This window comes from Dendropsophus ebraccatus, chromosome 8, assembly GCF_027789765.1.
Source record: "Dendropsophus ebraccatus isolate aDenEbr1 chromosome 8, aDenEbr1.pat, whole genome shotgun sequence".
Classification (NCBI taxonomy): Eukaryota; Metazoa; Chordata; class Amphibia; order Anura; family Hylidae; genus Dendropsophus; species Dendropsophus ebraccatus.
In genome coordinates, this window is record NC_091461.1 from 108,533,775 (window position 1) to 108,546,970 (window position 13,196).

The 13,196-nt window shown below is 43.7% G+C and overlaps 1 protein-coding gene across 2 annotated transcripts in view; it reads left to right on the forward strand.

The window, feature by feature from the left end:
* AK4 (adenylate kinase 4) overlaps positions 1-13,196 on the forward strand; it is a 64,274-nt gene that overhangs the window by 29,142 nt on the left and 21,936 nt on the right. For both annotated transcript variants that reach the window (XM_069979411.1, XM_069979410.1), the window contains exon 3: positions 9,417-9,536. In XM_069979411.1, coding sequence (XP_069835512.1) covers positions 9,417-9,536 — 120 coding nt within the window. The remainder of the gene's footprint in view (positions 1-9,416; positions 9,537-13,196) is intronic.

Here is a 13,196-nt window from a genome sequence, read left to right on the forward strand (position 1 = left end):
GTTGTCAGATCTCACCTCCACTTTCTTCTGAAAGCAATCCTAGGTTCCACATGGCCGAGCAGCGTCTGCAGGGGTCGTCTGGCTTCTGCAAAACCTGTCACTTTTTTAGGTAGAGGGTTAAGTTCTGACAACTTTGTTCTCACTGTTGTCAAGGAGTAAAAAGAAGCCGCAGTAATATAAAAACCTGTGAGCCCCCAGCACCAGCCCCGCACTGACCTTCACAGCACCTGCTCAGAAACCTTCTATAATGGCATGTGGCATTATGGAGCGTCTAAATCCAGACCTAACCCAGCTGTGCTTGTAAGAGGTGCGGAGGGACGGTATAAAGGAAATTCATGCAAGCATCATGGGCTACTCTATACTACTCTTAAATTTGTCATTTTTGAGGCAATCCAGGCAAAAGTGATAGATAGCTATAGCTTTATACCAAGTACAGGGCCTGAAGAGGCGGGGCATTGATTTAATCCCACCCCCTGATGGCCACATGGCACGGTATTAGTTGTGCCCAGAGTGTTCTTTAAAGGGGTCATCTCATGATGTTTTTCTACTTTTTGCACTGAACAATAATACAGGTTATCTAATGAAGGGCATTTAGGGTGCGTTCACACCTACAGGATCTGCAGCAGATCTGCAGCAGATTTGATGCTGTGTTCAGTTATTTAAATGAAATCTGCTGCAGAAAATCAGCTGCAGATCCTGTAGGTGTGAACGCACCATAAAGGGGTATTCTGCGGAAAAGCATTTTTACATTATTGAATAGGTGACCTCTAGCTTTATATATCTGCAATATAATGTAATTACGGCTTCTGATCCTGTCTCTGGCCCCCACCATCCGTGTCGGGGATCACATATCCTCCCTCTCCTAAATGGGCTGGGTTAGAGATTGTAACCCTGCCCACTGAAGAAATGGAGGCCAGGCATGACAGTCTCCCTCTCCTCTCTCCAGTTCAATAACACCCTTCCCCAGACACAACTAGGGGTCCGCTCCCGTGCTGTTACTACTGCCTAGAATGCCCCTCTGCGACACACAACTAATGGCTGGCCTGCTCCCATTCAGTTACTCCCCCGGCACCCCTCATCCCCCCAACCCCAACATATTCCTGTAGTTTCCTGGCTGGCGTCACCTTTGATGTGGACCAGCTTTTAGAAAAACTTGAAACTCAGGAACAAAGACGAAAGATGGAAGATGGCTCAAAATACTCAGGAGCATTTAATTTTTTAGCTGGGTGGAATACCCCTTTAGGCTCTGTTGACACTTTGTAAGAGACTGGCCGTTCCGTGACCCGGCTGGGTCACAGAACGGCCGCTCTCTGCTAAGATCATCACTGCCGGTACTTAAGTACCGGCCGGATGATCATTATGGCCGTAGCGCACGCCCGCATCAGAACTCCCCATGGGATCCCGACCGGAGCGTATACGATGTGTATACGCTCTGGCCGGGATCCCATAGAGGAATAGGCAATGTTCCGCGCTGCTTAAAGTACGGCCGTTGTTGCGGCTGTACTTTTACGTAGTGTGAACATAGCCTTAACCCTTTAAGGACATGGCCCATTTTCGTTTTTACGTTTTCGGTTTTTCCTCCTTGTGTTTAAAAGGTCATAGCACTTGCATTTTTCCACCTAGAAACCCACATGACCCCTTATTTCTTGCGTCACTAATTGTACTTTGCAATTACAGGCTGAATTTTTGCATAAAGTACACTGCGAAACCAGAAAAAAATTCAAAGTGTGGTGAAATTGAAAAAAAAAAACGCATTTCTTTTATTTGGGGGAAATGTGTTTTTACGCCATTCGCCCTGGGGTAAAACTGACTTGTTATGCATGTTCCTCAAGTCGTTACGATTAAAACGATATATAACATGTATAACTTATATTGTATCGGATGGCCTGTAAAAAATTCAAACCGTTGTTAACCAATATACATTCCTTAAAATCGCTCCATTCCCAGGCTTATAGCACTTTTATCCTTTGGTCTATGGGGCTGTGCGAGGTGTCATTTTTTGCGCCATGATTTGATCTTTCTATCGGTACCTTGATTGCCCATATACGTCTTTTTGATCGCTTTTTATTACATTTTTTCTGGATTTGATGCGACCAAAAATGCGCAATTTTGCACTTTGGGATTTTTTTTGCGCTGACGCCGTTTACCGTACGAGATCAGGAATGTGATTAATTAATAGTTCGGGCGATTACGCACGCGGCGATACCAAACATGTTTATTTATTTATTTATTTGTTTACTTTTATTTAAAACCTGGGAAAAGGGGGGTGATTCAGACTTTTATTAGGGGAGGGGGATTTTTACTATTAACAACACGTTTTTTTTTTTTTTTACACATATACTAGAAGCCCCCCTGGGGGACTTCTAGTATATACACTTTGATCTCTCATAGAGATCTCTGCAGCATAGATATGCTGCAGAGATCCATGAGATCGGCACTCGTTTGCTTTCGGCTGCTGCAGCCGGAAACAAACGAGTGCCGAGCCGAGGACGGCGCCATCTTGGACGCGTCCCCGGCCGGCATCAGTAACGGAGATCGCTCCTCCGGGACAAGGTCCCGGAGGAGCGATCTCCCCCACTAGACACCAGGGAAACGTTGCCTCCGGTAATCGGAGGCAGCTGTCAACTTTGACAGCTGCCTCCGATTAGCTAATTAGCGGGCACGGCGATCGGACCGTGCCCGCTAATAGCGGCGGTCCCGGGCTACACGCGGCACCCGGGATCGCGGCACTTCAAAGCGGGGCCGCCGCGCGGCCCCGCTTTGAAGTGCTAATGAGGACATAGGACGTACCGGTACGTCCTATGTCCTTAAGAGGTTAAAGTTTCAGTGTCTTTTAATTTTTTTTTTTTTTCAGAAATCAATAGTCCGGGCGATTTTAAGAAACTTTGTAATTGTGTTTATTAGGCAAATATGCCATTATCTGCATTCGAAAAGCCTTTCCCCAGGCCCCCCCCCCCCCTCCCTCCTCTCTCTCAGTCACTGCTCATTATCAGGAAATCTCGACTCTTTTACATCAGTCGGGCCCTGTGTAACCTATACTCAGCAGCAGAGAACGAAGGATTACACAGCAGGGAGCTGTGTGAAGCTGGTATTCAGAGGTCAGAGGAGATAGCCCAGAGATGTAGCTGTAAATTAACTTGACATGGGAAAAATGATCCCGCTGTGGCCCCCGCTGTGGAAATATCAATAGCAATAAATATGCTAGCTAAACTATCCCAAGCTTCTCTAAAACGGGAGGGGGTTCTTGAAGCTAAAAACATAACCGGCCACCCATAGCAATGCACTCTCCATTAATGCTATAACTTACATTGTTGCTATTGTCACTGCCCCCAGCCGGTTACCCCAGGCTCAGGAGCCCAATTCCAATTACCCTGGCCGATTATGCATAACACCCCACTACTCCCCGGGACACCACCCTGCCAGGAGCCCAAAAACCTCCAAGTAACCCGATGATCCATTGACTAAAGAGGGGTGCACCGCTCCTCGTGTACCCCTTTCCATCCATTTTAGCCAACCCCAAGGACCCCCTACCCCGCCAACGCTGCCATAACAAATAAAAACAACCCCCCTTGCCCACATCCCTCTGGTCCACACAACCTAACCCACCAATACATATATATATATATAGGGAGGGTGGGCGGGACTCTTCCACTGCTCCTTCACTTATGTTGCTAATTGCTACTACAGGAGCCTTATAATACCTCCCCTCTCCACCAACTCCACCCCTAGCAACTCCCGCCCTAGCCGAGCTGTTCCCCTTAACTCACTAGCTGCCATTTTCCCTGTCATGCTGGCATTACTAAGGGTACAAACACACACAGCAGATACGCAGCAGATACGCAGCAGATACGCAGCAGATTTGATGCTGTGTTCAGTTATTTAGATCTAATCTGCTGTGTATCTGTTGCGTATCGCAGCAGTAAATACGCAGCGTATATGCCGTGTGTGTTTGTACCCTTAGGGTACAAACACACACGGCATATACGCTGCGTATTTACTGCTGCGATACGCAACAGATACACAGCAGATTAGATCTAAATAACTGAACACAGCATCAAATCTGCTGCGTATCTGCTGCGTATCTGCTGCGTATCTGCTGTGTGTGTTTGTACCCTTAAACTGCGTTACGTCCGGCCTTTACTTTTTGTTGTCCTGTTTTGGTGCCTCATCTCCCTCCACCCCTCCCCTCTCCATAGACAATCATGAAGACGGGGGGGGGGGGGGGAGCTTCAAACTGCTTTTTCATTATCAAAATGCATTTTTCGGCTAATAAGCCCAATGACAAAGTTTCTTAAAATCGCCTGTGCTATTGATTTCTGCAAAACCGTGACACTTTAAGTCCCCAATGCCATGAACTGAGACCAGCTAACAGTTCCAAACAGTAGTTAAAGGGGAACTCTGTGCAGCCTTGTTAAAGAGAATTTGTTTTCCAAACAATCCAAGGTTTTACCTATGTTTCCTTCTGACACTTTTGGTTTTACAGTAGTCCTGCTCCTCTGATGCAGTGTTCTGCCTGCTCCGTCTCTCTTGCAGTTCCTCTTCCCCTGTGCTGCTATCAGGCTACATTTCCCAGTAGTCTTTGCGATGCATGCTCCTGTTTCTCCCACCTCTCCCCTACTGCCCATGCCTCACCCTTTTCCACCCGACATATATATGTACCTGTTGTGACCACCAAACCAGTTGCCTTTTTCGGAGTTCAGAACTCCTTTCTGTACTATCTTTATCCTTTGCATCCTTTCTCTAGCAGGGTGGTCACCGTTAGGGACCCCCCTTAGGGATTTTGAAGAATCACTACATTGGATTTTGATATGAAGGATCTGAGATCACCTGCTGTTTATGGGGGGCTATCAGGGGTCTGGGGCGTAGGCATTGAGCAAATTGTTTTTTTTCTATCTGCTGTATATTATTACGGGTGCTGGGGTATCTTCTGAGCCCTCGCTTCACATTCATCATGGCTGTACCCTTTGTTCGGCTATAAATGTTACTTTCCTCTTTTATATACTTTCAATTTTTGTGTCTTTTTGATGTTGCTCTGGAGGCTTTTGTGGGTTCTTGTGTTGGCGGAGACTCGTAGAAAGGTCATATTGGCTATTTCAGCTTATGGCTAAATAAAAACCAGGAGATGTGTGTAATGGATTCACACAAAGACTCCTTGTTAGAGAATGTGCCCTCCTGTTAATGTTGATAGACACCAGACCCAAGGCCTTGTATTCACTGCAACCCCCATACCTGGTGGCACACAGGGTCTCAATCCATAGGTTACACCATGTTCCACCATGTGGGACTCTGTCGCAATGTGTATAAGGGCCCTATTACACAGAGCAATAATCAGTCGAATTAGGCCGTGGGCGATTATCGATCTCTGTAATAGAGACAATGTCATTGGCTGATCGTGTCTTTAGGTCCGGACCTTAAATCATCGGCCACTAACTGTGCGATACATGGCCAACGGCTACCAGTTCAATGAACTGTTATACATCATCTCTCCATGCCTTTTACTCCCAGCGCTGCAGCTGCAACTTCAGAGCGGTCTGTCTGAGCTGACAGCTCATTTAGCCAATCACTGGCAGCGGTGGTCCTGGTGATTGGCTGAGCAGACTGTTATCTCAGACAGGCCGTTCTAAAGCTGCAGCCATTGCGCCGGGAGTGAAAGCAGAGGGCAGGAGAAGATCGGGAGTGTGGAGAGGTAATGTATAACAGTTTAGGTCAAGGGCTAATGATCTCTTTGCAGCCCTTGCTAAATGATCATCGAGCTGTGTAATAGTTACAGTAAACAAGTGCCAATCTAGAAGATCGTTGCTTGTTTACATAATTGATGGGGCCGCCATAACGGCCCGTCTAAAAGCACCTTCCTTTTAAATGGACAAGCGATTATTTTTTTCTGTTAAACGATAGGCATATGGAGGTACAGTATGGGACTACTTCTATGGGCACCATATTACAGATGAGAGTTTGATAAGGCTGAAGATGTGTAGCAGTTGTGATTGTTCTTAATAACCCAGCCTTAAAGGGGATGTCTATCCATATGTGTGTATGTACGAAAAGGTCTTCAAGTTTTTAATATTCTTCATTTCCTGATCTTTAATTTTCAAGATCTTTGCTTGTTGTCAGCAGGGGTTTATCTGACCACAAATCTTCTTTCCACGGGGTGGGGAATAAATTATTCACCATCAACATGGATTGGCATAGATTGACAGAAATCAGTATGATCTGATGTCATATATATTCAGGTTTTCTCTCAGTAAGGCCATGTTCTCATAGTGGGAAACACCGGCCGTTCTGTGACGGCCAGTGTTACTGAAGATCATCCCAGTAGTGGCTGGATGATCTTCATTTCTGGTGAATTCGGATGCAAGCACACCCGTGTGCACCCGCATCCCAATTCACCGCTGCACACAATAGAGTGTGTGGCCGGACATGTCAGTTTTTCGTGCGGCTAGGTGAAATCCTGGCCGGAGCGTATACTATGTGTATACGCTCCGGCAGGGATTCCATTAATTCAAATAGAACGTATGTTTTGTATAAATCACACCCATGATTTATGCAAAACATAAGTTGTGTGAACATGGCCTAAGTCTGTAAGCCGCCTATAATGGCTGTGGTATTTATTACTAAAATCTTTTGGCACATTGTTTTTCTGGTTGTAAATGGTCTGAGTTGGAGGGCTAAAGGTGCTTTATTCCTGGTCAGGTCCCTTGAGCCTTTGATGGAGGCATCAATGGTGTGAACCCAATCTTAGCTCACAGAGGGGTGTCTACACCCGTTACAATGATAGCAAATTCTCAAATCATGAGCAATTGAGAGTTTATATGGTATATATAGAAGTGCTGAGGAGCATCTTTTTGCTGGTACAGTAATAAGATGCGTCATCCTTTCTCTTGAATGATAGATGCCTGGTAGAGATGAGCGAATATCGAGCATGCTCGAGTTCATCCGAACCCGAGCGTTCGACATTTGATTATTGGTGGCTGCGGAAGTTGGATAAAGCCCTAAGGTTGTCTGGAAAACATGGATACAGCCTATGGCTATGTTCACAGTACGTAAAACAACGGCCGTAGTTTTCACCGCAAAACTACAGCCGTTGTTTTGAGGATGGGACGATATAGCAATTCGTACGAACTACGGTCCTACAGTTCACACAGCGTATAAGACTACGGCCGTAGTTCGTACGGACCTGTGTAAAATGAACTTGACATTTATTTGCGGACGGTAATGTTACAACTACGGCCGTGGATTTCAATGCGGCCGCACACGTAAAATTTATTTCGGCCAAATTAAACTTGATTTTCATGTAAAAAATTGACTGAGTGGTTTATTGGGCTAGTCGCAGTGTTATAATTAAATTACATGTTTCAGCCCGATTAAAAACATGCTAGGAGGCAATATTAAACAACGGCCGTAGTTTCACGACTAGCCCGTACGGTCGTAATTCTATGGCCGATGTTTTGGCCTCTAAATAACGGCCCTTATTTTACGTAGTGTGAACATAGCCTATGACTATATCCATGTTTTTCAGATAGCCTTAGGGCTTTATTTAACTTCAGCAGCCACCGCTCATCAAATGCCGAACAATCGGGTTTGGACGAACTCGAGCATGCTCGATATTCGCTCATCTCTAATGTCTGGGTACAAAGCTTTGATGTCGCTGCTTTATAAAGATCTGGAGACTGCAGCGTCTTGTCAAGTCTGTGCATTATAAATGATATTTAAGCATATCCCGTGCAGCCAGGGAGGATTGTTTGGTGGTACGAGCTATTTGGCAGGATTCCCTCTTATAAGTCTATTGTGTTCACGCTGAGCACAACATCCCGGCTTCTCTGATTCTTGCTCCATCTGTCGCTTGTTCAGCAAGATCAATGATCTGTCCATATGCGCTGCAAGAAAATAGCGCAAAGCATTCCTGGAATTCTCTTTTCTATACATTTTAAACCTCTCTTTTGTATTGTATGACAGTCTTGGATTAGAAATCGCCTCCTTTTTTGTTTATACAGCTTTGCCAACTATGTGTCTAGAGACTAAAACAGATCCTATCTCTATCAGTGTTCTGTGCCAGGAAATTGTGACTGCTTTTTTAGAGAACAGCGCCATACCTGTAAACTGGTTGTGTTTGGTATTGTAGCTCAGAGCTGTTTGTTTCAATGCAATGGAGCTGCAATAACTGACACAACTTTAACATGGACAGACGCTTTAAGGTTTAAGATATTCAGTGTCCAAAAACACTACATTATGATCTAATTTTGCCGCAGGTGAATATCTGTATAATGTTGTGCAGGAAGCAGCGTGTTTAAGCTTGTATTGCTGTATATGTTGTTCTTTATCAGTGCTGGTAACTAGACTAAGGGCATGTTCACACCACAGATTCCAAGGCATACCTCTTTGTTTCTGCCATGTACCTGAGTTAGCTGTATCATGGTTTTGGATGCAGATTTGCCCCATTCATTAAGGCTAATACACGAGGCAACCCAGTGCAGTTTCTGCTTGGAATTCACGTCCAAAATTGACATCACTTTTTTTTAAAACTTTTTTGGACAATTCTGTGGCATGTGAGCAGCAGTGTGGATTCCGTACTGAAATCAGTTACAGGTGGATTACTGAAGGAATTATAGATTATGGCATGGAATATGTGTCAAAACCAATGTGAAAATCTACCATCATGTACATAATAGAAATAGATGGGCAAACCCACAGTTTTTAGCAGGAGAGTCAGACTAGATATGTATATTGGGGTCTCTAAACTTTCCCCAATAGATGATGTCAGAGAAAACAAGGATCAGGCATGATGGATTTCTAAGCCTGATCCTTTTGTTATCATAGGAAAAAATGCTGCATCTACTCAAAGAGAAGCAGGCAATGGGTGAGGAACCGTTGCCAGCTCTCATATCAGCACTTAGTAGGATATTTCGTGTCTTCTCATATTGTTATGACAGCTGACCTGTTCTGATGACCGATCCCTTTAATTCCTCTTATTTCCTCTATAATACACCCAGTCAGAGACATATCACCCAGTGAACTCTTCTTTCTTCTCCTCCTCTGAATCCAAAGCCAACATGAATGCCGTGACGCGTGAATCATAACATTTTCCTCCGCTGCATCATCCCGGTTTCCATCCTCATAAACATTTTGTTGGGCCCGCAGCGTCAATTGTTGATTGAAATAATGTGGAAAGGACTGGAGTGTCACCATCTATCCTTACCCTGGTCTGTTTGTAGTCTGTTTCCATGAGGACACAGATGTAGGCAGAAGCTGTATACACAGAACGGTATAGGATTGTTTGCATTGAAATAATGGAAAAATTACTGAAACAGAGTTTTGTACCGTTCCTAATGTTCCCTTAGAGGTGCAGCATATGTTCTTATCGTGTTATGTTGTGGAAGTAAATTGATGATTGGCTCCTTTTTTATTCTTCTTGCTCACAGAAGTCGGAGTACTAGCCAAGCAGTATATGCAGCAAGGTCTCCCAGTCCCTGATGACCTCATCACCCGTGTCATGCTGTCAGAGTTGGAGAAGAAGACGACGCATAGCTGGCTGCTAGACGGTGAGTACACGCTGCTTAGGGCCCTATTCCACCGGACGATTATCGTTTGCATAATCGTTAACGATTAACGATCTCAAACGTTCACTCATTTCCATGGAACGATAATCGTTACTTATGATCGTATTTGCAATAGTTTTTTCTTCGCTATTCATGCGCTATTGCGTTCGTATCTATTGCGAACGACCGAACGACGTCTTATTCAATGCGAACGATTTGCGAACGTTTTGCAAACGAGCAACGATAAAAATAGGTCCAGGTCTTATAAAGCGATCAACGATTTCTCGTTCGGTCGTTAATCGTTAACTGCATTTCAACCGAACGATTATCGTTTAGATTCGAACGATTTAACGAAAATCTGAACGATAATCGTTCGGTGGAATAGGGCCCTTAGTCAGACTGCTGACTTGAAAGGGTTATTCTACAAACTACACCTCGTACCTAATGATAGCTGGTAAGTGTTAGTGATGAGCAAATAGTATTCGATCGAATTGTACGTTATTCGTGCTATTCGATTGTGTTTAAATATTCTAATGATAACGCAGTAAAAATTCGATTCGCCCTCCTTTGGCTGGCTAAACCATGTGACCTCCTAAATATAAGAATAGTGGATTCCAGATTCGTTTCACTTGCTGGTTGGAGCTAGAGAGGGACAGACTGTACACCAGGGAGAGAAAGCTTTTAGGTGAAGTTAGGTAGGGAGGGACCCCCAAAAGCCCTTGTTAGGGCTAAAAGTATAAAAACCATTTAGAAGCTGTTGTGAGACAGGCAGTGTGTTCAGACACCCACTGAGTGTATACGGCTGTATACTGTGATTGCGGGGTAATACCTGTTATCTTGCTACTACTGATTTGCGCAGTCTGCGTCCTGTAAAGGAGTTAGACGGCTCTTTCATTTTATTATTATTATAAAAAACTATTATTTATCCGGTATATGGCTGTATACTGTGATTGCGGCATGATAGCTGTTATCTTGCTACTACTGATTTGCGCAGTCTGCGTCCTGTAAAGGAGTTGAATAGCTCTTTCATTTTAATATATATTATATATTATAAATATTATATATATATATATATATATATATAATATTATATATATATATTATATATACGCTAATATTACGCAAGTGTGTACTGCTAGACAGAAACGTACGCTTCTACTTTATGTTCATCACTAGTGTTAGATGCAGCCAGGCATGCTTCCCCTGCTGTCCTATATGCATTGCAGAGGTGTTGGCATCATTTCCTGAGGTGTCATTGTGCACTTGGTGACCTCCAGTGGTCAAATATTGATTTTCAGGTCCCAAATATTTTTCTTCCATAGACTATAATGGAATTCGATATTCGTTCAAATTTACGAATATCGGGAGCTATTCGAATCAAATTTCGAATTATCGAATATTTCACTATCCGCTCATCTCTAGTAAGTGTCTGATCAGTTGGGGGTCTTTCTGCTGGGATCCCATCAATCACAAAAATAGGGGTTTGGGTCTCCCATTTTAATGGAGCTGTGGTCGAGCATCAGTGCTGCCACTCCATTCACCTCTATGGGACTAGCGGAAATAGCCAAGCACTGTACTCTGTGCTTGGCCCTTGGTGTTTTTCACGGGGAAGCCCCTTTATGATATGGCTGTAGATTTACATTTTTGACCCGTAGAGGTCTTTATCAAGCGCACATGTTTGGTCATTGTTGTACCATGGACATGCTGTTGGATTCCATCAGTTCTTCATATCTATCTGCTGTCATTGGGAGTGTCAGCTTTCCAGCGTGCGTCCACCCACACAAGCTGTGTTTACAGACTTCATTTCACAGACTTAATTTCATTTTCTTGTTATGTCCTAGAGACATGTCAAAAGTTTTGATCCATAGATAGAGCCAGGAGAAGCAGTCAGCTAATTTCTTCACTCCCTGGCTCGCTGACTTTTCCATCTTGCTGCAAGAGACACTCGCCATCCTAAATCTATAGCAACCCTCTCCTGCAGTTAGAGCCAAGGAGTGAAGCACTTAGCTGAGAGCTTCTTCTGGCTCTATCCACCGATTGATAGGTATCTGAACACCCAAACTGATCAAAACCTTTGACATGAGTCACCCAAGAACTTTATGTACCTAAAATATCAGTACTTCCTTGTATGTATTCTGACAGGTTCTCAGATGGGGTCCATAGGTGTACACTCTCAGTGATAGGTCTGCAGTGATGTGCAATGTCCACAGACCCTTTGTTGGAGTATCTTGGGCCCCTCTGCCCCACACAGTGATCTGATATATACAAACACACCAGGATTTTCTCTCACTGATCGTCCTCGCCCCAGCATAGACACTTTGCATATAGCACAACAGATGGCTGAGGATATTCTTATACATAGGATTAATGGACTGGCCTACAACTGTACAGTACTGTTAAAAATAAAAAATAGAAGTAAACTACAAATCTTTGGCACTTTCTGGCACTGGCAAATTTCTTTTTTTTTTTTCCCCCCAAATATTTTTATTAGATTTTTCAAATTTTATCTATAACAATACAGTTACATATCAAAGGAAGACATAAATAGGATACAATATAGTAAGTTTGAAAACAATTTTGCTATAAAGAACAATAGAATCTAAAGAACATAAATGAATGCTCTACAGCAGGCATATCCAAAGTCCGGCCGGAGGGCCATTTGCGGCCCGCGTTCCGAACTTTTACGGCCCCCCAGGTATCCAGCTTGCTATTATCTGCCTGTGTTATAAAGCATATAGCATGTAGCATGTAAAATGGTCGGCCCTCGCACATGTTCACTTCATCAAATTTGGCACTCTTCGAAAAAAGTTTGGACATGCCTGCTCTACAGGATAGAAAGAAATGAAAATAAAGAATCTCTATCTTTAATATAATTAAGGAACTCTGAGACTCCTAGGGTGCCCCTTGCCTCCACCGTCTGATACCAAACAGTATTACAAAAGTGTTTCATAACAGCTTCCCTCTCCTCCTGCGACATAACCTTTATGAGAAAAAATTTCCATTTTTTAATGAAATTTTTTGTCGAAACATCTTTGTTGCAGATTGCATCAAGCATTTCCCAATGAAGAGTTTCTTTAAGCGAGGTTGTTAGCTCAGAAATAGTGGGAAGTGTGTCAGAGATCCAGTGGTTTAGTAAGCCTTTTAAGGCCATGCAAATTTCTTTTTTGCTGAACTACCCCTTTAAGTTCAATGCAAACACTGTATGCAGTAAGCTCCATCTAGTGGCATATGCATGTACCTAGGATTTTCTCATTTATCTCTGACCGCGGACCTGACCATGCAGGTGCAGCCTGGGCTGTACAGACATCATTCCCTATAAACCCCCCATTTATTTACATAGTGTAATGCTGTGCAAGTATAGCCTAATACACTAGTGTGTTTTCAGGATCTCAGGGGTCTCAATGTGTTAGATAGAGAAGCTTCTTTATCTATAGCCTGAAACTTCTAGTTATACTTGAATGAATCCAGTTGCGTAAATCATCCTCATTGTTAGCCCGGTTTCCTCTCTGCACCATCAGTAAATATAGTCGAGTATAGTAAGAAGCTGCGGCGCCGGCTGATCCTTCATTGTGAAATAATCTGTATGCTCTCGGTCTGTGGAATATTCCGTCTCTATCTGTCCGGCTCAGATGTGACATTAACGGAAAGAGTTGACTCAACGCC